The 21,065-nt window shown below is 47.5% G+C and overlaps 1 protein-coding gene across 1 annotated transcript in view; it reads right to left on the reverse strand.

The window, feature by feature from the left end:
• The window catches only part of LOC140395097 (protein unc-13 homolog A-like), a 522,914-nt gene that overhangs the window by 291,660 nt on the left and 210,189 nt on the right, over nucleotides 1-21,065 (reverse strand). Inside the window, exons 5-6 of the mRNA XM_072482511.1 lie at nucleotides 13,768-13,891; nucleotides 973-1,046 (exon numbers count right to left, since the gene is read on the reverse strand). Of these exons, the coding sequence (XP_072338612.1) occupies nucleotides 973-1,046; nucleotides 13,768-13,891 (198 nt within the window). The remainder of the gene's footprint in view (nucleotides 1-972; nucleotides 1,047-13,767; nucleotides 13,892-21,065) is intronic.

Here is a 21,065-nt window from a genome sequence, read left to right on the forward strand (position 1 = left end):
TCCCAGTTCTCTCTCCTCTCGCGCTGTTTTCGCTGTCATGCAAACTCAAAACCCGGAAGTATGGGTAGCGGTTCACCTGAAAAATTTCAAAGTCCGGTTTCCGCCATGTTTGGCAAGGTGTTTCTCAACATCTACAGTGCCGAGATTGACACTGCTATTCAACGGCACTTAGCTATTTTTTGGGGGCCTCGGGGAGTTTCTCCCCATTGAGGCATCACTGAGAAAGTTTTTCTGCACTGGGAGCTGAGCTCGCCAGCGAGACTGGCTCCTCACGGATCGGGGTGCCATTTGAAATGCTGCCTTGATCTCTAAACCCCTCTTTTCAGGTCTCCCCACTTTCAGGACACCCTCTTCACACCCCAACCTTTCTGCGCCCCTCAGAAATCCCGCTCTCATGGGCATGGCCCCAGTCCCAAACCTTGGAAGTGCCAATCTGGTACCAGGGTTCATTGGCACTGCCTTCTTAGCACCCTGGTATCCACATTGAAATACCAGGGTGCAAGGCTGGCAGTGCCAAGGTATTATCCTGCCATATCCCCGACTATCCGGGGGGCTCTTACGGCCTGCGAGACGAGACCCCCGAGGTGCCATCACGCCTGATCCACGATTTTAGAAACCAGTGCTAAACAGCGCCCAGTTGAGACCTCGCAGGCGCGGCCGTTGATTCCCAAGTGCTGGGTGAATGCAGGTTGCGATACCTAAATGAGCCTAATGTCTGATAAGTTTTTAAAGTCCGAATTTGGGGATACTATTAAATTCAAAGATTTAATCCTGATTATATTGCCTGGCAATGTGAGTTTAGCTATGGTGTTGGGGACCATTTTAAAAATTCAAACGTTCAAAATTTTAAATGATCCAAATGTTCCCCAGTTTATTTCTAGATAAGTAGATAATGCACTTAAATTTCAAGTGAATTACAAAACATACAGTGATCATAGCTGTAAATTCAATTGCAGTGTATTTAACACTTACATCATCATGATCCCTCATTGCATTCAGTTGCTCCAATTTTTTGGCCCAGTAACGTGCCTCTTCCTCTGGGATATCTGCAACGGAAAGTATAACTTTGAAGAAATAGATCTGAAGCTTAAATTTCAAAATGTATATTTTTACAAACCACAATAGTCACTCAAACTATTCAATAGTATGAACAGATAATACAATTAGCTATTAAAATATTTTGTCCAAATGGGTGCTCAAAATCTAATTATCATATTAAATCCAACAATGAAATCAGATGTAGTCAAATATCATCGCAACAAATGTGATTTTGTAATCAAAGTATCTGGGAGCCACATAGCAATTTCACTGTTGTCAGTACACGTTTTTTAAACTAGCTGAACACTGGCTATGAAAAACACTTGCTTTTTTCCATGAATTTATGGTGATGGGATTAAATTATTGATTTGACCACTTTGAATTACCTTATCCATCAATACTTCTAAGGTGCTTGGTGGTCCCACATTAGAGTTGTGATGAGAAAATGCAGAGTTATAATGCTTGGAGGTGCATTTCATTTTGTTCAGTTTGTCACATTTTGTACATAATTCAAGGTGCTGTGTGTGGACTTGAATTTTTAACGACATACAAATACTACTTTCTATTAATCATAAACATGAATCAACTCATTGGTTTCTTAAGGATTGCACTCTCGGGCCCTCAACAATACACACTCTGAAGCAGTGCAGAATCACAGGCAGCAACTATTGGATTTCTGCGTTATTCTGTGCATTGCAGACTCCCATAGTTGGTGTCAGTTTCGGTGGAGGAACAACAGTGAACACAGAAAATTCAGGTTATAATCTTACTGAGCAACTTTGGACGTAATAATAATAATAATAATCTTTATTCATGTCACAAGTAGGCTTACATTAACACTGCAATGAAGTTACTGTGAAAATCCCCTAGTCGCCACAGTCCGGTGCCTGTTCGGGTACACAGAGGGAAAATTCAGAATGTCCAATTCATCTAACAAACACGTCTTTCGGGACTTGTGGGAGGAAACCGGAGCAGCGGGAGGAAACCCATGCAGACATGGGGAATCTGCACAGCGACCCAAGCTGGGAATTGAACCCGGATGCCTGGCACTGTTAAGCAACAGTGCTAACCACTCTGCTACCGTGCCACCCAATACAATTATCACTTAGAATAGATTTAGATTTATTGTCACAGGAACCGAGGTACAATGAAAAATATTGTTCTGCAAACAGTCCAGGCAGATCGTTCCATACATGAAAAACATAGGATATACAATAAATACACAATGTAAATACATAGACAAACTTTCCTTCCACACCCCCACCAATTGCAAAGTAGAATGGATTTCCCACTGGTTTTCAACTTTGAAATTATCCTAAATTTACTGTGTTTCATGTGCTTTTACTATGTGCCATCTTCAAATTAGTATCCAGAAATTATTTTTGCAGATGGGCAGTTAAAAAAAAATTGGGTTTCACACCACCTTAAATTTGGCATTAATTCAACCACATTAAATTGAGCACATTCAGTATCTTATGTATTTACTATTCTGTGCAGTTCCTGACTTCATAGAATCATAGAATTTACAGTGCAGAAGGAGGTCATTCGGCCCATCGAGTCTGCACCGGCCCTTGGAAAGAGCACCCTACCCAAGGTCAACACCTCCACCCTATCCCCATAACCCAGTAACCCCACACAACACGAAGGGCAATTTTGGACACTAAGGGCAATTTATCATGGCCAATCAACCTAACCTGCACATCTTTGGACTGTGGGAGGAAACCGGAGCACCCGGAGGAAACCCACGCACACACGGGGAGGATGTGCAGACTCCGCACAGACAGTGACCCAAGCCGGAATCGAACCTGGGACCCTGGAGCTGTGAAGCAATTGTGCTATCCACAATGCTACCGTGCTGCCCACTTCTTCCAAACCACACAACTAAATTGCTGTGTAGTTGAAGTGTTAACACACGTCAGTTTTTTTTAAAATGGGCTCCACGTACAAATTTATTTTGAGAATATCATTATGTTGATGCCAGTGTTTAAACTCTGATGAGCTAAATCCCTCACCCTGTCACCACCACCCTGCCCTTTCCTTTCAAAGTTATACAATTCCAGGTTGCATTATTGGCCCGTACTATTAACTCAGTTTCTCACTCCAAAGATGCTGCCAGACCGACTGTGTATTCCTAGCACTTTCCATTTTTATTTCAGATTTTCAGCATCCGCAGTCTTTTGCTGTTATATTATTATATTATTGACTGACTGAATGTGATGGATTGGTCTCAAACAACAGATACATTACTAGATTACAATTCTTGCTTTTTTCGCATCAATTAACTAAAAAATTGAAATAAAGTAAATCATGCCAAAATTTAGCACCTCCTGAAAGGATAAATTTTTTCCATAATAATCAATGCAGTGTGTGCAGTCTTCAGTATGACATGGTTGACCAGGAGCAATCATTCTCCCTCATTTTTGTTCTGAAAAATTGATTTTCAACTGTGCAGCTAAAAATAGCTGTCAAAATTCTCCAGTATAATATATTAATTGTATTCTAACCTCAAGCTTTAAGGAAATTAACTTTACAAGATTAGGATCAAGGGTGGTAATACATTATGCAATAATACCAGCCAAACGATGGTGATAGCATGAATCTCACAGGCCAGTGGTAACACAGCACCACACTGATGTGCTGCAATGGAGCTCTCTCTCTCAAAAAGGTGGAGCACCAGGACTACATTCCAACTTGAAAAATAACAAAGAACACTTCTGTTCAAGGTAATAGAAATACTAACATTTTTCATCACATCCTTAAACATAGAAAATAGGTGCAGGATTAGGCCATTCGGCCCTTCGAGCCTGCACCACCATTCAATGCAAGATCAGTATCCCACTCTCTCTTTCTCTCCATACCCCTTGATCCCTTTAGCCACAAGGGCCACGTCCAGCTCCCTCTTGAATATATCCAACAAACCGGCCCCAACGGCTTTCTGTGGTAGAGAATTCCACAAGTTCACAAATCTGACAGGAGAAGTTCTTCCTCATCTCAGTCCTGAATGGCTTGTCCCTTATTCTTAGACTGTGACCCCTACTGCAGGATGCCCCAACATTGGGAACATTCTTTCCACATCTAACCTGTCCAGTCTCCCATCAGGATTTTGTATGTTTCTATGAGATCCCCACTCATTTTTCAAAACACCAGTGAGTACAAGCCCAGTTGATCCAGTCTTCTTCATATGTCAGTCCTGCCATCCCGGGAATTAGTCTGGTGAATCTTCGCTGGACACTCAATAGCAAGAATGTCCTTCCTCAAACTAGGAGACCAAAACTGCTAGGTGTGGCCTCATCAAGGCCCTGTATAACTGCGGCAAGGCATCCCTACTCCTATACTCAAATCCTCTCGGTATGAAGGTCAGCATGCCATTAGCTTTCCTCACCGCCTGCTGTACCTGCATGCCAACGTTCAACAACCATGACACCTAGGCTTTGTTGCACTTCCCCTTTTCCTAAACTGCCACCATTCAGATAATAATCTGCTTTTCTGTTTTTGCAGCCATAGTGGATAGCCTCACATTTACCCACATTATATTGCATTTGTCAAGTATTTGCCCAATCAGCCAGCCTGTCTTTTGTAAGGGCCACAAAGAATCCAGCACGAGTTTTAAGGATACAAAGTAATAACATTTATTTACTATAACATATATACATAACAGTAGCAGTAACTTCCTTTGCTACATACTCCTTCCTGCTGGTTCCTGAACTGGCCAGCTTTATTTATACTAGGGGTTTACTAGTGGTTTCTCCGCCCCCGTCATTGAGGAAGTTCATACTCCCACAGGATTGTGGGATAGTCATTAGTCCCCAGCCAATGGTAAGTAGGCAGGTTATAACATCCCTCCCCCCCCAAAGTCCAAGGAATCCACCGAAGACCCTGGCGAAGGATTGCGTCGGACTCGTTTGGCCGCAGGCCGGACACCATTTGCATGCGGCGTTGGATCAGGCGGCGTGTAATGAGACAGAGACCGGCGCTTCTGTGATGAACGGCGCAACGGTTGTACCTCCACGGCCCGCAGACCCGAGGATTCCCTCTCTGATGCATCCTTAGTCAGGAAGGCTTTGCGAAGCAGAAACGGGACTGTTTGGACCCGATAAAAGAGTCGATTGAGTGGCTGGAGCTTAGATTAGACGCCCAAGATCGGGCGATCCAGAAGGTGGAGAAAGCGCTGGCTGAGCAGGAGGAACATCAAACTGCGGGGGAGTTGAAGGTGGGGATGCTGAGAGACTAGCAGAAGAAGCTCCTGCAGAAGATGGAGGACCTAGAGAATAGGTCCCGCCGGCAGAACTTGAGAATTGTTGGGCTCCTGGGGGGTTCCGAAGGAGCGGACGCTGGGGCAGACATCGCAGATATTTTTAAGAAGCTGCTGGGGATGGGGCATTCTCCTGACCCTTGGGAGGTGGGCAGGGCTCACAGAGCACTCGCCGCGAACCAGAGACCCCCCCCCCCGAGGGCAATGGTGGTGAGATTCCACAGGTACTTGGATAGGAGCACATTCTACAGTGGGCCAAGCAGACACGGAGCTGTAAGTGGGACAATAATATCTTGCAGGTCTACCAAGACCCGAGTGTGGAGGTGGCCAGGAGAAGAACAGGCTTCAACCAGATGAGGTTGATTCTTTTTACGAAAAAGGTGCATTTCGGACTGTTGTATCCGGCCCATCTCTGGGTCACGCACGAGGAACAGCACTTTTATTTTGAGTCGCCTGAGGATGCGCTGGACTTCGTGAAAAGGAAAGGACTGGTGGTGGACTGAGAACTTTTAAACTTTGCTGCAGCGTTCATGTTTTTTTTTCTTTTGGTTTCGCTGTTCTTCAAAAAAAAAAAGTTTCTCGTTTTCCGTTTTATGGAAGCTGTTTTTAATGCCTTCTGTATCGATATGAGACCAGTGGCAGAGCTGAGTGAGTTAAGGTTTTCATTTGCACTGTTGGGGGATGGAGGTCTGCTTGTTTAGATTTTGGTGTTTTTCTGTTGGGCAATTGTGTGGGGATTGTTTGATGTTGGAGTATGTTTGAAGTGGGGGGGGGGGGAACAGTAGGTGGGAGACTATCTGGTGCCAGGGATGGGGGCCACCAAGCTAGCTGGGCGGGCTAGCTCATGGAAGAGCGGGGGGGGGGGGGTGCATATGTTTGGTTTATCAAAGGGGTTGGGTTACAGAGTGTTGTTACTAGGGGAGGGAGGGGGGGGGGGGAAAATGTTCTGCTGACGAGGGAGGTACTTGGGCCAAGGGGCAGAGAGGAGGTTGTGGGTGGAGGCTGCCTGGGGGCGGGCCGGTGGAGGTGCGGAGCATGGGCTGGAGGCGGGCCCAAAAAAGGGGATGGCTGATTGGCGAAGTGGGGGGCAATGAGCCCCCCAACTAGGCTGATCACTTGGAATGTTTGAGGGTTAAATGGGCCGGTCAAGAGGGCACCTGTGTTCGGGGGGGGTTGGGGGAGGGGGGGGGGGGGTGGATCCATGGAGATTTGGGCAGCCGAGGGTGAAGGAGTTCTTCTTCTACTCACATGTGCATAAAGGTGTACTCCCGGATCGATCATTTTGAGCAGGGCCTTACTGGCAGGGGTGGTGGACACGGGGTACTCGGCGATCACAATCTCAGACCATGCTCCGCACTGGGTTGACCTGCAGGTTAGTAAAGACAGTAACCAGCGCCCGCACTGGAGGTTAGATGTGAGACTTTTGGCTGACGAAGGGGTGTGCGAGCGGCTGAGGAAATCTATTCAGAACTAACTGCAGGTCAACAACACGGGGGAAATTTCAGCAGCGGTGGTCGGGAAGCACTGAAGGCGATGGTTAGAGGGTAACTGATCTCGATACGGGCCCACAGGGAGAAGGTAGACAGGGCAGAGACGGACCGACTGGTTAAGGAGATACTACAGATCGATAGGAGATATGCGGAGACCCCAGAGGCAGGGCTTTTAAGGGAACGGCGGAGGTTACAGGCGGAGTTCAGCTTGTTAACCACAGGGAGGGCGGTGGAGCAGCTGAGAAAGGCGAGGGTGACGATCTATGAGTATGGAGAGAAGGCAGCAGAATCTTGCACAGCAGCTTAGAAAGAGGGAGGCAGCCAGGGAGATAGGGAAAGTAAATGACGGAGATGAGAACCTGGTTGGAGATTCAGCAGGGGTGAATAAGGCGTTTAGGGATTTCTACAATAGGCTGGAAAGGTCGGAACCCCCTACGGGGCCGGAGGGGATGAGGCACTTCTTGGGGGGTGGCTGAATTTCCCAAAGGTGGACGGGGAGCTGGGACGGGGAGCTGGTAGAAGGGCTGGGGGTCCCGATCGGGTTGGAAGAGATAGTGGAGGGTCTGAAGGTCATGAAGGAGGGTAAAGCCCCGGGGCTGGACAGGTACCCAGTGGAGTTTTATAGAAAGTTCTCTGGGATATTGGGGCCGGTGCTGATGAGGATGTTCAATGAGGCAAGGGAAAGTGGGGTGCTGTCCACGACGATGTCACAGGCCACGATTTCGCTGATTCTGAAGCGGGACAAGAACCCGGAGCTGTGTGGGTCCTACAGGCCGATATCCCTGTTGAATGTGGGCGCCAAACTGCTGGCCAAAATTTTGTCCTACAGGATTGAGGATTGTGTTCTGGACATTATTGGGGAGGACCAGACGGGGTTGTTAAGGGTAGGCAGTTGGTGGCCAATGTAAGAAGGTTGTTAAATGTGATCATGATGCCGCCGGAAGGTAGGGAGGTGGAGGTAGTGATCGCAATGGATGCAGAAAAGACTTTTGATCGGGTAGATAGGGATTATCTGTGGGAGGTACTGGGATGGTTCGGATTTGGGCGGGGCTTTATTGACTGGGTCAGGTTGCTGTATCAGGCGCCTGTGGCAAGTGTACGGACGAATAGGACAACATCGGACTATTTTAGTCTGCACCGGGGGACGAGACAGGGATGCCCCCTCTCCCCACTGTTGTTCGCGCTAGCTATAGAGCCATTGGCAATTGCTATGAGAGCCTCAAGGGGCTGGTCCAGGGGGGCGGGTGGAGCACAGAGTCTCGTTCTATGCAGACGACCTGCTTCTGTATGTATCGGACCCATTAGAGGGGATGGAAGAAATCATGAGGATTCTAGGGGAATTTGGCCGGTTTTCGGGGTATAAGCTAAATATAGGGAAATGTGAGATGTTTGTGATCCAGGCGAGGGGACAGGAGAGGCAATTGGGGGAGCTGTCGTTTCGATTAGTCGGGGGAAGCTTTAGGTACTTAGGCATTCAAGTGGTGTGGAAATGGGACCGGCTGCATAAATTAAATCTGGCCCGGCTAGTAGACCAAATGAAGGACGATTTTCAGAGATGGGACGCGCTCCCGTTGTCATTACCTGGGAGGGTGCAGACGGTGAAGATGATGGTCCTCCTGAGATTCCTGTTTGTGTTTCAATGTCTCCCCATCTTTATTCCGCCATCCTTTTTTAAAAGGGTCACAAAGTGATCTCTGGCTTTGTTTGGGTGGGCAAGACCCCAAGGGTAAGGAAGGTAATGCTTGAGCGGAGTCGGGGAGAGGGCGGGCTGGCGCTGCCAAATTTTAGTAACTATTGCTGGGCGGCGAATATAGCCATGATTAGGAAGTGGGTGGCGGGGGAGGGGTCGGCATGGGAGCGAGTGGAGGCGGCATCATGCAAGGACACCAGTTTGGGGGCGTTGGTAACTGCGCCTCTGCCGTTCCTGCCGGCACAGTACTCCACCAGCCCCATGGTGGTGGCGGCCCTGAGAGTCTGGGGGCAATGGAGGAGACATGTGGGAGCAGAGGGAGCATCGGTCTGGTCCCCAATCTGTAAAAATCACCGGTTTGCCCTGGGAAGTATGGATGGGGGGTTCCGGATCTGGCGGAGAGCAGCGATTGAGAGGATGGGGGATATGTTTATAGAGGGGAGCTTTCAGAGTATGAGGGCGCTGGAGGAGACGTTTGAGTTGGCGAGGGGAAACAAATTCAGATATCTGCAGGTGCGGGACTTCCTACGTAAACAGGTGTCAACCTTCCCGCTCCTACCGCTATGGGGGATTCAGGACAGGGTAGTTTCTAGAGGGTGGGTAGGAGAAGGGAGCGACTCTGACATTTACAAGGAACTTATGGGGTCAGAGGAGATGCAGACTGAGGAGTTGAAGCGCAACTGGGAGGAGGAACTGGGAGAGATAGAGGATGGTCTATGGGTGGACGCATTGAGTAGAGTCAACGTGTCTGCAACATGTGCCAGGCTCAGCCTGATACAATTTAAGGTCGTTCACCGGGCTCACATGACAGTGGCCCAGATGAGCAGATTCTTTGGGGTGGAAGGCAGGTGTGGAAAATGTGCGGGAGGACCAGCGAACCATGTCCACAATGTTCTGGGCATGTCCGAAGCTTAGGGGATTTTGGCAGGGATTTGCAGGTGTCATGTCCACGGTGTTGAAAACAAGGGTGGCGCTGTGTCCAGAGGTGGCGATTTTCGGGGTGTCAGAAGACCTGGGAATCCAGGAGGAGAGAGGCAGACGTTCTGGCCTTTGCTTCCCTGGTAGCCCAGAGACGGATACTATTAGCTTGGAGGGACTCAAAGCCCCCGAAGTCAGAGACCTGGCTATCGGATATGGCTAGCTTTCTCGGTTTGGAGAAAATCAAGTTCGCCTTGAGAGGGTCACTGATAGGGTTCGCCTGGAGGTGGCAACCGTTCGTCGACTTCTTCGTGGAAAATTAATCATCAGCAGAAGGGGGGGGGGGATTAGTTTAGCTTAGAATAGGGTGTTAGTAAAGGTGGGATCTGTAAGGGAGGGAGTTGGCTTTTGCACTATGTTTATAGTTTCATGTACATTGTTTATTGTGTTGTTATAATACCAAAAAGGATTGTAGTTTAGTCGGGCAGCATGGTCGGCATGGGCTTGGAGGGCCGAAGGGCCTGTTCCTGTGCTGTACTTTTCTTTGTTCTTTGTTCTAAATACCTCAATAAAATGTTTATTTTTAAAAAAAATGTAAATTCTAAAAGAGCAATAAATGTCAAAAAAAACAAGCCTGGTGGCTGTGTTTCAATGCGAGGAGCATTTGTAATAAAGTTGATGAATTAACTGTGCCGACAATCATTAACAGATACGATGTAATTGGGATTATGGAGACCTGGCTCCAGGGTGACCAAGAATGAGAACTCAACATCCAGGGATATTCAACATCCAGGAAAGATAAAGGGAGGTGGGTAGTGTGTTGGTAAAAGAGGAGATTAATGCAATAATAAGGAAGGACATTAGCCTGGACGATGAGGAAATTATGCTTGACAAATCTTCTGGAATTTTTTGAGGATGTGACCAGTAGAGTAGACAAGGGTGAACCAGTGGATGTTGTATACCTGGACAGCGATGCACAATACTATGACTTTTCTCACAATTCTCCTAACATAAATTTTTTCTTTCCTTATGAACTGCCTACTTTCAGAGCTTCTGATATTTTGCCAGTTCGGAAAACCGCACTGGTGGGATGGGTTATAAAATTCCACCCTATATATTCAAAACATATTCTTGCTATTTTAAAAAAGGGACTTTTTCAGAACAAAAAGATGGCTGCTACATGGTCCCTGACCACAAAGTTAACCCTTTGTTTAAGAGCTACCCCCAGAAGAAGAAAATAATTATTTGCTCAGCTTCTGGAGTCTCACACCACATTGTATTGACAAAAGACCAGGAGACCTGTACTTCAGAGCTTGTTCTGCACTTCAGGACTTGTTCTGTCGACAAACTCATATCACACCTGGAAGTGACCAGGCCCATTTGAAAGGTGGTGTCATATGCATCTCATAAGCTCATCTTATTAGTGGAGTCAGTGGATCTGTCTATACAATGGATTTCCAGACATCAGACCCTCAACATAGATGGTAACTCTTTCAAAAACTAATGACTTGGACATTATCAGCCCTGAAATCAAAGCTAATTCCAGATGCTGGATAAATATCCCTCATGGAGCCATTGTGGAGAAGGAAGGTTACATGACAGAAGCTAACATTTCGTAATCCGTTTATGCCTTTGAGAACTCAGAACTAGTCAGTCTGCTGTTTTAACATCCAGCTGGGGAACCACCAAGAAGCAGACCCTCCAGGAAAAACAACAGCCTGTACTACAAAGCCTGTCTTTGCTGGAAGATTACGTATATTGCCTCGCCTCTGTGTACCTACTTAATCTTGCGGTCAGCACCCACTGAAAAGCAAATATTATAATTCCGGTTCAACTTTAACTCCTATGTAAAAGAATTCCGCATTGGACTCTGACTTGAGACTCTGGCAATATCATGGACTAATATTAATTTCTGTGGTTCTTGTACTGTAAAACTCCTTTCTCCTATCCCCCACCTTGAGTGAAAGAGTGAGTGGCATTGTGAACATTCCTTTCCCCTGGATTTTTGAATGCAAAAATAAACTAACCTTCTAAATTAATCCTAACTCAAGTTTGCTGTGGATTAGTAATAAATTGGATCACAAAAACCTGAGGGATATGGAAAACATGCCACTGCCTGTTTTTGAAAAACAATTCAAAACACCTTCAGCTTATGGGCAGGTGGACAGAGGAAATCAGCGCAGTTTGTCTGTCCAATCCTGCCTGTAACACCAGCATCTGCAGTACTAGCATTTTGTAACTATTAGTAAAACACAACCCATCACAGTGTGTACATTTTAGTTAAACACATGCATAAGCAATCAACTTGAACAGGTGATGCCTGGTTTCAACTTCGAGGGGAATACCAGCCAATCTGGGAACCTTTCATGGAGAACTACCTGGCCATATGGTTGCACACCCCCCCCCCCCCAAAAAAAACCCCAAAGGATATGGAGGATTGGGGAGAGAGCCTATACAAACACTATTGTTTAAAGACATTCAAGATGCCATGCAGTCGAAGGATGTATACCTCTATGAACATATATGAATTAGTATACAACATGCAAGGATGAGGACTAAGATAATGTCATTTAGTCCATCAAACCTCACCTTTCACAGGTTATGTACAACCAATTTTTAATCTTCCAAATGAAAGTACTGTACAACATTCTAATCTGTAATGGTTACCAGCAAACACAAGGTATGCAGATGCATGGAATTTCCTACTTTAGTTTAAAATTATTCTTAAAACCAATTTTCTGGGCAGAATAATTGATTTGCGATTGATTCACAGCTGGTGACTCCAATTCTGGTGCTTTCACTTTTTTATTCAGCTATCACACTGGTACCCATCCACATATCAAAGTCTACAAAATATATTGGGCTGAATTCGCCGTTTCTGGGGCTAAGTGTTGACCCCAGCGGAGCAAGTGTGGCATTTTATACTGAAAAAACAGCACAACAGCTGCATCGATTCAGCTACTTTAAATGGGCTAGCACTGTCGCCACATGGAACGCAATCAATTCCATGGAAAACTCCATGATTGGCACTCATGAGGCTCACAAGCTGCAGCCGCTCTTAAACGATCCCCCCCCCCCCCCCCCGCCGCCCACACACACACACACACACACACACACACACACACACCGCCCCAGCCAACAAGTTGGCTGAAGGTGAGCAGCACCATGGTTCAGGGACGCTGTGTTGGACACCCTCCTGGACTTCGTGGAGGAGAGAAGGACGACCCCATTCCCTGACCCGGGAGGAAGGCCACCAGGTCCTGCCATCTGCCGTGCCTGGGTACAGGTGGGAGAGGCGGTCAGCGCCATGGGCAAAGTCGTTCGGACTGGCATGCAGTGCCCGAAGAAATTGCACGACCTTCTCAGGGCGGCCAGGGTGAGTTGGCTGCTCCGTGTCCCTTGCACTAACCCCGTCCCCCACACACCTGTAACCCGGCCCCTCTCCCCAGAGGATGGCCGAACCCCCACCCTGTCCCACATCTGCCATGGCCGGGTGCCCGCGCCACCGAGGCCACCATCCACTCAACCCCTGGGCTGCATGCGTCGGACCCTCTTAATGGTTTGGCTGTTTGTTTCCCCACCCCTCCCCCCGCACACAACCGCCGGGAGTGGGAGAAGACCAGAGGGGGACCAGCTCAACTGCGGCCCCTCACCTTGCCCGAGCAGAGGCCCTGAACGTGGATGGTGGCCCAGGGCAAAGGGATGTTTCTGAGGTGGAGTGTGGTCACAGGCAAGCAAGTGAGACCCCGCTGAGTAGCAGTTGTCCATGACACATTTGTGCCCCCCCCTCCCCCCTCATCCCACCAACCAACCGCCCTCCCCACACACTCCCGGGCAGCCTGGTCTAATCATACATGTCATCTTGTGTCTTACAGGACCTGCCGGAGATGGTGCTGGTCCATCCGGAGTCCTCCGCCCCCAGCCAGTGCCAGAGCCGGTGCCCGCCAGATAGACAAGCACTGATGGGGAGAGCAGCCCGGACAACAGCAGAGGCTCAGGACATCCCGGAGTTCACGTCGGACACTGACTTTCTGTCACAGCTGTCTCCAATTTCCAATGAAGGAAGTTACATAGAATAAAAAGTTGTAAAAGAAGCAAATGCAAAGTTGCAATGAAAGATATCACATAATTTATTCAGTAAAATTATTAAATGCTTTAAATAGACAGAAAAAGGAAGAAAGCCATGGTAAGAATCATCAGCATTTTTCATAATTTACAACAATACCAAAAGTACACAGGATAACAAAGGACAGGTTTGCAGAATGCTATTGTAGTATGGTTTAATAAGCAAACCCCAATCCTTGTAGCATTAGTGATTATAAAATGGACCCTAATGAAACTGGAAGAAAAAAAGAACCCAAAGCTCAGCCAAAACCTACCAAGTGGTAACTCAAATCGAGTGTCCAACAAAATCCTGTGAAATGTTGGGTCCTTTGTTCCACAGATTTCATTATCTGTCATTATAACCTCTGAGTCAAGGGTCAGCCATTCACCAGGTCCCTCCTTCAAAGAGAAACAGGAAAGAAAAGATTGATACAGAGGAAGATGAACAAACACAGAAAAGGAAGATATAGTTTAGTTTTGAATGAATGTAATATACAGTTTTGAAGGTTCAGAGCATATTGAAGGAGGATGTGTCTTTTTATTGACTATGAATAGTTAAGTCAGTGGCATCCATGTATATTGTTCATAAACAAAAATGGTGGGACAATTTATTAAAAATACAGGCAGCTAAGGATGCATTCCCACCTTCAAAACATGCAAATAAAGATGATAGAAATAGTTCCATTCCAACTCAAACATCAAGGCCTTTAAAACTTAAACAATCTTCCCTCTATAAAAGCCTTTTAGCATGTAACTGAAAATGTCCAATGTGAACATCAGGAACCTTATGAAAAAAGTAAATTAAACTTCTAAACCGGACTAATTTATTTCTAGCTTTATAAAATAATTATAGTCTTTACACCATCTTCACAAGTGCACCATCTAACGTAGACAAATAATAATTTCTTTTAAATTTTAATTACTGTTCAAATTCAGTCTTTTATTTTGGTATTAAACCTTCAGATTAATAAAGTGTGTTATTTATTGAAAAAAAAGTTGTAAAAAGCAATTTGGATTCCATTTAATACAAAATTATCTGGACACAAAAACATAAGGGAGATGTGCCAGTTAAGGAAGCAGTACAAAAATAATGATTCTTAGCAACAGAGACGGAGCAATACAAAAGACATGAGTAACTTGGACTTTTCTTCCATCAGAAGGAGGCGACTGACAGGGGAACAATAGAGGCCTCTATGATAGTTAGTGATGTTGAAAAAGAAAACACAGAATACAATATCAAATTAGGTTGGGATATTAAGATAATAACTTAAGCTAGTGAAAGGCAAAGTCAACTGCTTTCAAGAAGTCCTTCATACAGCCAGTTTTATAAAGCGAAATAGATATTCATGTTACAGCAGAAGGAAAAGGATATGGAATCATCTGGGGGGGGGGGGCAGGGACAGCTAGACAATGAGCTGGGGAAGATGTTGTAATTTTCTGAATGGATAAACACAACAGGGCCAAGGGCCCCATCTTCCTATGGAACTTTACTTTAAAAATATTGGACAAAATTCTCCTTTTGGGAGATGATATTCTCTCGCCAGAGCTCAATTGCATGTAATTTGCACTCCCAGATTCCCAATCCTTTGCCGTACAAATTTATGAATGGCAAGGATTGCAAGAGATTCCTGTTATTGGGCCACCATTTTACTTTCCAGCTGACCACTTCACAATCACTCAAGCGTGAGGGGTGATGATTGGAAAGCACTTAATTCTGTTTGAAGTGGGCCAGTACCTGTCAATCGAAGATTCATGTTTATAAACATTGAGGTTAGAGCACTTCAGAGTTACTCAACCGTGAAGTAAGATGAATAAAGAACAGCTGACAGGTGTGTGTGTGTGTGCGTGTGTGTGTAAGCTGTCAATCACAGCCTAGTAAGGGAAATTAATGAATAGCTTGCAGCTCAAGGATCTGTTGGCGTTTAAACACAGCTGACTGGTTTTCTTTTTCCATGAATTGACACGTGGTGCTTCCTGCGTCTGAGCCAGCAGATATATTTCCCGGATGAGTACTGCCTCTGTCTGGACTGCTCTCTAGCTTCCAGACAGGGGTCTCTTTTCTGGTGGGCTTCCTGACAAGAGTCTCTTTATGTAGGGGTCTCTGGGGGGTCTCCTTATTCAGGAGGTCTCTGGGTGGGGTGGGCAGATCTTGCAATGTGGAGGGGTGGGGGGAGGAAATGTGGACCCCGGATAGACCCCTTAACCCCTTAAGGAGTTAACCTCTTGGCCCACCGCTGAGGTCCACCACGTTCTCATCAATGTGATTCCCAGCCCAGAGGACCATAGAATCACGCTGATTCAGAGGATATGGTGCTGGGCCCTTTCAGTGGATGCAAATTGATCTTAATGACCCATTTGCATGCTCCCGCTGGTGCACGGGTGCGAACCGCGATCCTGACGCCATTAGGGGACTGAAGCATCGGAAACGGAAACCAATCCTGTTTTCTCCCGTGTGCTGGATTCTCCACCTCACTAGGAACTCTGCTACCGGTGGCAAGGGGCAGATAATTTAGCCCATTATCTAGTACATACTTTAAAAATATGCAATTAGAAATAAAACATAACACCGAAGCCTATAAATTCAGTGGCGGGATTCTCCACTACCCGGTGGGGCGGGGGGTCCCGGCGGGATGGAGTGGCGTGCACCACTCCGGCGTTGGGTCGCCCCAAAGGTGCGGATTTCTCCGCACCTTTAGGGGCCAAGCCCTCATTTTTAGGAGCTAGGCCCGTGCCGGAGTGGTTGCCGTCCCACCAGCTGGCGTGGAAGGCCTTTGGCGCCACGCCAGCCAGGGCCGAAGGGACTCCGCCAGCCGGCGGATGTCCGCGCATGCGCGGGAGCGTCAGCGGCTGCTGATGTCATCCCCGCGCATGCGCAGGGGGGGGTCACCTATGCATCGGCCATCGCGGAGACTTACACGGCCGACGCGTAGTAAAAGAGTGCCCCCACAGCACAGGCCCGCCCGCGGATCGGTGGGCCCCGATCGCAGGCCAGGCCACCGTGGAGGCACTCCCCCCGGGCCAGATCCCCCCGCCACCCCCCCCAGGACCCCAGAGCCCACTCGCGCCGCCTGGTCCCGCCGGTAAGGGAGGTAGTTTAATTCACGCCGGCGGGACCAGCATTACACCAGCGGGACTTCGGCCTATCGCGGGCCAGAGAATCATCGGGTGGGGGGGGGGGGGGGGGGCCTGCCCACCGGCACGATTCCCGCCCCCGCCGAATCTCCGGTGCCGGAGAATTCGGCGGATGGCGGGGGCGGGATTCACGCCGCCCCCCGCCGATTCTCCGACCCGGCAGGGGGTCGGAGAATCCCGCCCCAGCTCTGAAACTACCACAGTCTACAAAGCTCCACATGTGGCAAGCAGGAGGTTCACACACATTTCCATCTGAGAGTGCACTGCCTGCCATTTGGCAAAGGAAAATAGACACCTTTTCTCACATTTGAACCAAGCATTAGATGGACTGCATATGAAAATAAGGGGCTTAAACCTGTTTGAGGTTTCCCCCTACTAAACCCGTTTGCCCTGAGGCAGTCACATCAGTGCAATTGCACTCTGTAAAACCAGACCACGTGGTCACCTGTGACCTAAAAGTCATATTTTGACATTTACTTATCATCACTGCAGAGACAGGAAGAGCAGGAATGTTCCTATTGATATTACGATCTCTTCATCTGCATGCTCTGATGCCCCTAGAAACTTCACTCTATTGAGGCACAAAGTCTAATATTTCTGGAGCCACAGGCCCAACAACTCCACGTATCTGAATGGAGGCCTAAATAAAAACAATAAATGGTTGAAACTAGAAAAACGTGTAGGAGTTGCTCCTGATTATGGACTTAATGCACTGGCTTGTAATCACAATAATGAATAATACTAAATTCACTTGGTCCTACAGAACCTGAGTATTGCAGGACAGCGCGGGTTAATTTCTACAAATGCTGAGGTTATTCATGAAAGCCCCGCCTTCTTAATCTTGCCCCTTGCCTGAGACGTGGTGACCCTCAGGTCAAATCACTACCAGTTAGCTCTCTCAAAGGAGCGAGCAGCATATGGTCTTTCGGACTGTGGCGATATTTACATTTTATCTGGGGGCCGGTTAGCTAGACGGCTGGTTCGTGATGTGGAACAAAGCCAACATCACAGGTTCAATTCACGTACGGCTGAGGTTATTCATGAAAGCCCCACTTTCTCAACCTTGCACCTCATTTTAGGAGTGGTAACCCTCAGGTTAAATCACCACCAGACAACTCTCTCCAAAAGGGGGAGAGTAGCCTATGGTCCTCTGGGACTTGGCGGCTTTCATTTTCAGTACTGTAATCAAAAGATATGCCAAAGAAGCTCATCATGTTGTGTTAGGAAAACAAAGGTAGTTTTAAGAGATTTAGATTTATATTGCTAAAAATTAGAACAAAGATATAGTTTTAAGTGCGTTTAATGTAATGCTTCTGTGAATGGAAGATTCATGCTGGACAAAGGTGTTTGTGTGTGTCGGGGAGTGGGGGGGCGGGGAGATGGAGGTTGGTTTCAATTCCACCTATGGTTCTTTTGTGCTTAGATAGGGCTACTGCATGAAGAGTAAACAAATCAGAAGTGGCTGCTTAGCAAAATGTGTATCCATAGACCTGCCATTGAGCATGGCTGCACATCCCTGCTTTAAAGCAAGTTACAAAAAAGCTTGTTGGACCTATGCAAGAGTAACAAGCTGCCTGGTGGTGTATGTAAGATTTGTCTCCACAATTCACTGCATCCATGCATGTATGGGCTGCTCAAGCCACATAGTAGTGATGTCCATTAATGTCCCATCTTAATCATGACTGGTTCTGCACAATATGAATTAGCTACATGGTTGAGCAAGTTGATATAACCAGTTTGGAGCAAATTGGCCACATACACTGTGAAGGATTCCTTCACTTTTGGGAAGGTCATACAGGATTGCAGATCAATACCAATGCCATAGCCAGGTGTTCGTTCAACATTGGTAGCCTATTCACTAATGTACACTCAAGGAAATCATGGACATTTGCTCCACATCACTATATCATGGCGATCTAGATACAGCAGCAGTGTCTGAATCTGTATTCATTGGGCGGGATTCTCCCACAGTTGGCGGGGTGGCCCGTACCAGCGCCAAGAGCGGCGTGAACCACTCCGGCATCGGGCCGCCCGGAAGTTGAGGAACCCTCCGCACCTCCAGGGGCTAGACAGGCGCAGGAGGGGTTAGCGCCGCGTCAACCGGCGCCGAAGGGCCGCTGCCGGCCGGCGCGAGTTGACGCATGCGCAGGACTGCCTGCATGTTCTGGCGCATGCACAGAACCGCCGCCGTGTTTCCTGCGCATGCGCAGGGGGATTCCTCTCCGCGCCGGCCATGGCGGAGCCTTACAGAGGCCAGCGCGGAGGGAAAGTGTGCCCCCATGGCACAGGCCCGCTTGCAGATCGGTGGGCCACGATTGTGGGCCAGGCCACCGTGGGGGGCCCCCCGGGGCCGGATCCCCCCACACCCCCGAGGACCCCGCTAGCCGTCCTCCAAGCCAGGTCCCGCCGGGATGGACCATGTCTATTTCACGCCGGCGGGACTGGCCGAAAACGGGTGGCCGCTCGGCCCATCGGGGCCCAGAAAATTGTCGGGGGGGGCCTTGCCAATGGCCCTCGACCGGCATGACGTGATCCCCGCCCCTGCCTAAAAACCGGCGCCGGAGAATTCGGCAGCCGGCCTCGGAGCGGGGCGGGGGGGGGGGTCGGGATTCACACCGCCTCCTGGGGATTCTCCGACCCGGCGGGGGGTCGGAGAATCCCACCCATTAAACTTAGGAACTGGCACAGATTAATTCAGTTTTAGCAATAAATTGGGCAATGGGTATTCTACAACTGTCTATCGCAAGCTCACCTTCTCTGGTTAATACAGGCGTTGCGATTTCTGCAGTTCCGCGCACTACTGGATTAGCCTAATCAACAACCTTGTAAATGGGGCCCGAGCCATTTGCTTGAAGCTGAAATAGGGTGTATTGAAGCTATCCTGTGGGATTAAAGCTACCCCAATCACATCACTGCTCACTTTATATCACGCAAATGCATGAATGGGTCCAAGGTTGCCACTTCCGATCCTGAAAAGTGTTTAATCTAACTCAGAATACACTGGAAGGATAATGTGTTTCAAAAATTTGAGAAACAGGTGAAGTTAGCCAATTCACACTAAGTTTACGTTTTTTTTATTATGCAGTAGAAACAAGTGGTATCCACCCTAACAGGATGCTGCCGAGAAGCCAAAAAGACATTCTGTCCATCACACAAATGAACAACATGGCATGTATATTTCAGTGTCAGCATGATGCCAGATATAGAACATAGAACATTACAGCGCAGTACAGGCCCTTCGGCCCTCAATGTTGCGCCGGCCTGTGAAACCACTCTAAAGCCCATCTACACTATTCCCTTATCGTCCATATGTCTATCCAATGACCATTTGAATGCCCTTAGTGTTGGCGAGTCCACTACCGTTGCAGGCAGGGAATTCCACGCCCTTACGACTCTCTGAGTAAAGAACATACCTCGGACATCTGTCTTATATCTATCTCCCCTCAACTTAAAGCTATGTCCCCTCGTGCTAGACATCACCATCCGAGGAAAAAGGCTCTCACTGTCCACCCTATCCAATCCTCTGATCATCTTGTATGCCTCAATTAAGTCACCTCTTAATCTTCTTCTCTCTAACGAAAACAGCCTCAAGTCCCTCAGCCTTTCCTCATAAGATCTTCCCTCCATATCAGGCAACATTCTGGTAAATCTCCTCTGCACCCTTTCCAATGCTTCCACATCCTTCCTATAATGCAGCGACCAGAATTGCACGCAATACTCCAAATGCGGCCGCACAAGAGTTTTGTACAGCTGCAACATGACCTCATGGCTCCGAAACTCAATCCCTCTACCAATAAAAGCTATCACACCGTACGCCTTCTTAACAACCCTCTCAACCTTGGTGGCAACTTTCAGGGATCTATGTACATGGACACCGAGATCTCTCTGCTCAGCCACACTGCCAAGAATCTTACCATTAGCCCAGTACTGTCTTCCTGTTATTCCTTCCAAAATGAATCACCTCACACTTTTCTGCATTAAACTCCATTTGCCACTTCTCATATGTCCCAACGACTGGTTGATCGTATCAAACAGCACATCCCTTTGGCTGTTCGCAACAGGCAAGTTATAACATCACCTGGGATTGTAACACCTGCAGTGATCAGGGCAGATTGTAAGATTACCAAATTTAAAAGGGAACAACAATTTATGCTGCTGGACTCTGAATGGTAGAGGTATTGCCACCTTTCCTGATGAGTGCAAGTCAAAACATTTCAACAGCATGTCAACAATACTCAGTTCGAAGAATATCAAAATCTATATTGGTTACAAAAGTATTCAAATGTTTTATACACCTTAAACAAAAATAATTTTTTTGATCAAGTTGGTTTCAAGATTTTATTATACAGAATACATAGCACAGAAACATGCCTTTTGGCCCAACTCGTCAATGCTGGTGTTTAAAAGCTAAACCAGTTTCCTGCCGTTCCATCTATCTCAT

The sequence above is a fragment of the Scyliorhinus torazame genome, chromosome 18, assembly GCF_047496885.1.
Source record: "Scyliorhinus torazame isolate Kashiwa2021f chromosome 18, sScyTor2.1, whole genome shotgun sequence".
NCBI lineage: Eukaryota > Metazoa > Chordata > Chondrichthyes > Carcharhiniformes > Scyliorhinidae > Scyliorhinus > Scyliorhinus torazame.